Below are 6,464 nucleotides of genomic sequence, written 5' to 3'. Positions count from 1 at the left end.
AATTTGTCAAGTCTCCTTCCCAAAACATCGAAGAAATAATTGAAATTGACCGTCCAATGTAAACATACCATCTCGAGTCGAGGCATACGTTATTTAGACATAGTTTAGCAACAAGCCACTACCACATTGTCCATTCCGACTTCACAATGTGGCAATGACTCCACTACTACATTCCCCAGATGCCTAGCAACAGTAAGGCTAAATGGCACAACTTACATGACATGCAATCTACCAAGACACTAATCAACAATGACAAGTCATTTTTAGTGTAATATACCAGATGTAAATAGCGAGCCTTTCATATTCTGAAGTTAAGCTCTAAAATAATCCGGAATAGAGAATGATCCAATAAAAAGCCTAACAAATGTAGTTATGCACAAGATGTAGACCCAACTTTTAATTATAATGCAGAATTGTACCAAACACAGACACCAGAGACCACACGCCCAAAATGCTCGGACGGACTCTACTGTTAAAGAATCATATGTTGATTCTAACCCTGATTTTTCATTTTTACATACATGGGAATGGGAGCCGGAACCCGATTCCAGCAACCATCAACCCATCACTATCTGCCAGTAATCCAGAATAGTGACAGAAAACGGCAGTTTAGATACATGATGTTTGAAGGAAGTGCGATTCGCACATTTCCATTTTTTCTCTCCTCCATCAGGAGCAACTCGGACACTGAGTTCTATGGTGAGCACGAAAATGTAAGACCTGCATAAATATGGACATGAGATTAAACAGAGAACAGACAATAAGACGTAAAAGCGTAAAATATATTAATCTTCGATATTCCTTTTGTTCCATATTCAAATTTTTAGAGATCCACTTGAACAAGACTGGATATAAAGGATACTTTATGCACTACACTTTTCTAATGGCTGAATATGTGAAGCACCAAGATGGAAACATGATGCAAGTCAAGGTTGCATCACTGCGTTGACAGAAGCATGATTGGATGACGAGAATATAACAGCACTTTGCAGTGTGAGCTCTTTCCATAATCAGTTGTCATTGAAAATAGCACCAGGTGCAACTAACCTTCCCAGGTAAACTACAATTGCAACCCAAAAGGGACTTTGGATGGATAAGCTAACACCAATGCTCTTCTTTTAGTAAGACTTCAGAGAATCTACCGAAGCCACAACCCAGGACAAAATGGAAAGAACACATTAATCAAGTGGACATAACGTTTCATCACACACCTCTCTACTCTATTCTTGTTCACTATTACATTTGGGATCCTGGATTGGAGAAAGAAGTGCAAGGATCAAAACTTGATTTCCACTAGGAACACCAGCAGACCTTCAGTTCCATCACTCCGCACAAAATAATCAGAACTTGAAGGTCTGAGTTACTTGCTCTAAGGTAAGTAACCGTATCAACCGTCCGCAATCTTAATCCTATGTGTACAATCATTTGTTATAAATACATACTACAACTTTTGGTGGAAAACATTTCCATTTCTCATCTTTCAGTTTCAGAGAATGTACTAAGTTCTACTGATCAACTGCTAGCATTAGGATGAGCATTCTATTTGCAGAATCAGGTGCCTTAATTAGTTATTATAGTAGTAGAACCAGACAGATTTAATATTTGAAGGTTAACTAAAAGGTAAAAAAGCATAAATCTGTTACTTGCAAAATGAATTTTTAAGCAAAAATAGAAGTATAATAAATCGTGTTCAAAGAATAATATACCTCTAGAATGCAAAATGGATAATTTGCAAGGCTAGATTTGAAGCCCGCCACTCAAGTAGCAATCAAACATAGAAGTATAATAAATCGTGTTCAAAGAATAATATACCTCTAGAATGCAAAATGGATGATTTGCAAGGCTAGATTTGAAGCCCGCCACTCAAGTAGCAGTACTGCTGTTCTTAGTCCTGCTGCAATCTAAGGGAACCTACAAAATAGAATCAAAATTAGAACAAAAATTTCTAGCAAGAAAATCATATAATATCTTCAAGTACCAGAAGAAGATTACCAACACTTACCTTGATCAACCCCTCACCCAGCGTTTTGGTCAGAACTGCTACCTTGCATGAATTGAGGAGAATGAGAAGATAGTATGAATTGTGGCTGTGGTGTAATAGGTGCTGCAGCACCTGATACAACCAAAATGCTAAACTCAGGTCAGCCTATTCGAAATCATAAAATTTCAATAAACCATTTCAAGGAGAACCCAAAAGATGTAAAATTGACTGCCACCCTCAATTTATAAATGAAAAGTTTTCGACTTATTGCACACACATGGAAAGGCTCCAATTAAACCAGAGAGAGATACAAGATTATTCTAATGCAGAAAAGTTGAAGCATGGTCTCCATTCTTTGGTCAATGGGCACTTCGATTCCCATTCAATTTTCTAGGCAAATGCATTAGAAATTAGTATTTTCATAGAAGCAGCTCAACTCTGGCATCATTCCTTCCAATTTAGACAATAAAGCATAGCCTCCTCAGGGATTGTAGAGAACAAAAATGATGCCATACGGACATAAGTAGGAATTGCAATGAGTTCATATGACCCAAATATTATGTTTTTCTGGAAGATGGCCCAAAAAAATTCCACAAGAATAAAATCTTACCAGTAGGGAATGGTGCTGGAACAGACGTAGTTGCCATTGCAGTGACGCTTGGCCCACTAAACTGAACAATCGGATGACCAGACATTGCATATCCCTGCAATGTCATAAAACTGTGACTTCCTGGAACAGCTTGGCTCAAAGAGCTGTAAGGATGCATAGTTGTATTTACTGCTCCAGGAACACCATAAATTTGAAGGTATTGCTGACCTCCATAAGGATTGTATACACCCTACAAGACAAAACGACAATAATTGAGTGTCAAAAGCCAGTTTGGCATCATGAAATTACCATAGCAGCAATAGTTGTCACTCTAGTGACCTGTAGATAAGCATATTCTGGACTGTATGCAGCATACCTGCAACAGTAGAAGAAATGAAATAAAGTGCCAAAAATTTCTGAAGTACAAGATCACATTCCATAGAACATCATGTCATGTAAGAATTGTTATATGTAACACCACTTCGAAAAAGGATTCAGATAAGTAATTGATATTATACTACTTTTTTACAAATATATTTATTTAGAAATGAATGAAATAGGGCTCACAGGCCCAAATATAAAAAACAAAAAACAAAACAATAATTAAAGACCATATGTATTCTCCTCCTACACCTATTGATAGTAATACTAAATCACATACTACAAAAATGATAAAAATCTCCATTTGATAGAACATTGCAATCCCACAAGTCTGTCCCAAACTACCAATTTCTTTCTCCATCATATCTAAAGATCTCCCCAGATAACTAAGATTCATGCTCTTGCTTCAATCACCTCTCTCTTCTTTTTATTTATTTTTGTTTATTTATTGTTTTTCACTCACCTCATCTCCTCTGGATATCTAACAATAAAATCCTAGTCCTACCCTCATCTTGACAAGAAGATACCCCTAGGAACTTTCTTAACTTTTTTCATTTCTCCCAACTAAAGACTACTTTCCCTCGCTATTTTACATATGCCATGTCATTCAAGACGATTATTCTTAACAAAATAGATATATTATCGAGGAAGAAAGGTGTTACAGTGAATTATGACCATATCAGCGTTACTTTCCAAACTCGTTCTTTCTTTTGATTTATTTCTAAAAATTGTCACATATTAGGTGTGCGAATAAAGTCAGTTGGGGGGGGGGGGGGGGGGGGGGGTTATAAAAATAATGTGATCCTCCCATACCACCAATAAAATGAACTGTATACACATCCAACCAGCATGTTCCCATCTTTACAAAACCATCGTTGTATAATAGATGAATTATTATGTTTATAATACATAGCTCACCCATATGGAGAATACATCAATCCTTGCTGGTAACCGTAGGTGGGTGTTTGCTGGTAGCCAAAACTTCCAATATAAGGACCCCTGGCAGCTGGTAGCCCTCCAAGGTGCGGTGCAGGAGATCTAAGACGTCCTATAAGCAACAACAGCAGAGAATAAAAGATTATAGTACTTTATATTTAATTGAAATGTAACTGAAAAGTTCAATTTCTGGGATTACAGACATGCTGTCGCACTTTAAAAATTCCAAAGGACAATTACTAAGCAGGTTATAGAAAGATCTGAGGTTCACTAATAAGCCCCAGAATGGTTTAATAACCTCCTCCGGGTTGAAAACATTTTCTGTTCTCTTCCAGCTGTGAAGCTAACCAAAATGCATCGAGATGGAGGCACTTGAATTGTGACAATCAAATTGCGGATTATCCTTTATAGATTTTTTTGGCTATTTTTCATGTGCAATTTCTTTACGTTGACCAAATTTTCTTGCACTTTTATACCTAAATCATGAACATTTTAATGGGGGCGTACGCCCCACCTTGTTGACATATGAAATGCCTCAATTCAGACTTTTGTTCTCAGAACATTATTATTGCATGAACTAACCCTATTAAAATTATTAAAAAATGGAGGGAGGGGCCATTCTTTGGATGCAACAGATGGAAAATGTTTTGCTGATGAGTTCATATAATATATCATCGACAATTTGATGGTATACACATGTATTCACAAGTGCAAGTTCATTTAAAAGCAGAAATGAACAGTTGTTGTCGATCTTCTGCCAACAACACATTAGAAGCAGACTCTGCGCTATCCAACACCGGCGGTCTTTAAGAGACTTCAGTGTAATACTCTTCATATGCATGCCCATAAGAATAGCATTAGGAAATAAAAACATTTTAAAAGGTTTCAATTGTGAAAATTCAGCAATTTCAGATGCCATTCATTCAATGCACAAGTGTAATACTGTGATAGTTATAGTCAATGTAGTCCAATGAGGTAGTTACCAAATGGCAGGAAGGGACGAGGGCGTCCAAGTGAAGCCAAATTACAATTCGCTCTTCTCCCATCAATAATTGGATTTGGATCAGCACAAGCTCTCCTAGCAGACTCTGGATGCCGGAAAGTCACCTAAAATCTCCGTACAAATACCAATTTAAATCCAAGTCAATCCAATCACCCACATTTGACTTCATATATAATAGATTAATAAACTAGTGTTTTTTTTTTTTTTTTGAAAAATGAGTGGTTGAAAAAAAAAAAAAAAAGTTTTAGATTTATGTGTAATATTATTTTATGGAAGATTATGGGGTTGAAAATATGATAGAGAAAAATAGAATGTAATTTAATGGGGGCCAAATGGGGGCTTAATTAGTAATCAGAATTCTCAATACTGAAAGACTAGAATTTGAAAAAATAACAATGAAACACTCACAAAACCGTATCCTTTGGATCGGCCGGTGTTCTTATCGGTGATGACAACAGCCTCGAGAATTTCACCGAATTGCTCAAAATATCGCCTCATGGTTTCACTCTGTGTTTCCCAGGCCAGCCCTCCAACGAAGACTTTAGTGAACGTGGTATCCCCAAATGGAGAATTCATATACTGAAATCCACCAAGACCCATACCCGGACCCGGACCCGAGCTCGGACCAGGAGTCGCCGGTAGAGGCTGATTAGCCATATAATCAGCCAAATCACTTACTTATAGTCAAAAAGGACAAGGGAACTAAAGTTTCAAGAAAGAAGAAGAAGAAGAAGAAGATTCTGGAAGAAAGGGAATTTAAATTATTACAAAAGGAGTAGCGATCCTAAATGATACTAAAATTAATCAAATGAAGATAAATTAACATTTTTTTAACAGAAAACCCCCGAGAAAAAGCTTAAAGAGACCGAAAAGCCATTTGATTTTGGATAAGTATTTATACATGGGAAATGAGATAAACAGAGAACACTTATTTCGAATTTGAAATTAAAAAAGCGAGAAAAAAAGGATGAGAGATCAAAGAGCACAAAGATCAAGAAAATAGAAACAGAAATTAATGAAAAAAGAAGATAAAAGAAAACCCTACAATTAAGATTGAACAGAAAAGAAAGAGTAAAACAGAGGAAGTGGGGTTGCGAGCAGAATAAGCACATATATACATACAGAACAGATTACGGTGTGGTGGTAGGGAAAAGGTGAATCATGGAACGAAATAGTTTCACTTTGAGATAACAAAAGGATTGACAATTACAATTTATAAATTTACATAAATATGAAAAGGAGGTAAATCAAGTGATTAGGGTAGTTAATGGGGATGAATTCTTAGAGGGATTAGGTTTGAAATTTGAGAAGGGAGAGGGTGGTGATGATGGAGAAAGATAATATGGAACAGAGTCATGATTTTTCACACAGGAATAGGGTGGGACAGGGACAATGAAAGAGAAGAAGATGCGTATGAAATATGAATAAATATGGATATAAAAATGGATTCTAGTTTTGGATTAAAATTAGATTATTTTTTACTCATTCATGACGTGGCATTTGTTGGCCCCTTTAACCCTTCAACTTTGCATGTCTTTCTGTTTTTTTCCTTCCTCTTCTTTCTCTACAAATCA

At 36.4% G+C, this 6,464-nt stretch overlaps 1 protein-coding gene across 2 annotated transcripts; it reads right to left on the bottom strand.

The window, feature by feature from the left end:
- Nucleotides 1-274: 274 nt before the first annotated feature.
- LOC111387407 (RNA-binding protein 38-like) lies at nt 275-6,297 on the bottom strand. Of its 2 annotated transcripts, none has more exons than XM_023011958.1 (8): nt 5,299-6,297; nt 4,871-4,994; nt 3,870-3,999; nt 2,910-2,946; nt 2,592-2,820; nt 2,003-2,130; nt 1,813-1,911; nt 275-720 (listed from the first exon to the last, which is right to left on the bottom strand). In XM_023011958.1, exons 1-7 carry the CDS (start codon nt 5,545-5,547, stop codon nt 1,864-1,866), a joined length of 945 nt encoding a protein of 314 aa, XP_022867726.1. In that variant the 5' UTR covers nt 5,548-6,297; the 3' UTR covers nt 275-720; nt 1,813-1,863. The 2 variants fall into 2 exon arrangements, with proteins under 2 accessions (XP_022867726.1, XP_022867727.1); XM_023011959.1 differs by having other exon boundaries at nt 2,003-2,113; nt 5,299-6,296.
- Between the last annotated feature and the right edge of the window lie 167 nt (nt 6,298-6,464).

Source organism: Olea europaea, unplaced genomic scaffold, assembly GCF_002742605.1.
Source record: "Olea europaea var. sylvestris unplaced genomic scaffold, O_europaea_v1 scaffold402, whole genome shotgun sequence".
NCBI lineage: Eukaryota > Viridiplantae > Streptophyta > Magnoliopsida > Lamiales > Oleaceae > Olea > Olea europaea.
This window is presented reverse-complemented; position numbering and strand designations above follow the sequence as displayed.

What these genes read in the sequence shown, in the direction of transcription:
- LOC111387407 (XM_023011958.1), bottom strand. Translation starts at nt 5,547, where the DNA reads ATGGCTAATCAGCCTCTACCGGCGACTCCTGGTCCGAGCTCGGGTCCG. An exon ending in TCCAGCACCATTCCCTACTG is followed by an intron (nt 2,131 to 2,591) that starts GTAAGATTTTAT and finishes ACCTGAGTTTAG; the next exon opens with CATTTTGGTTGTATCAGGTG. An exon ending in TGGGTGAGGGGTTGATCAAG is followed by an intron (nt 1,912 to 2,002) that starts GTAAGTGTTGGT and finishes TCTATTTTGTAG; the next exon opens with GTTCCCTTAGATTGCAGCAG.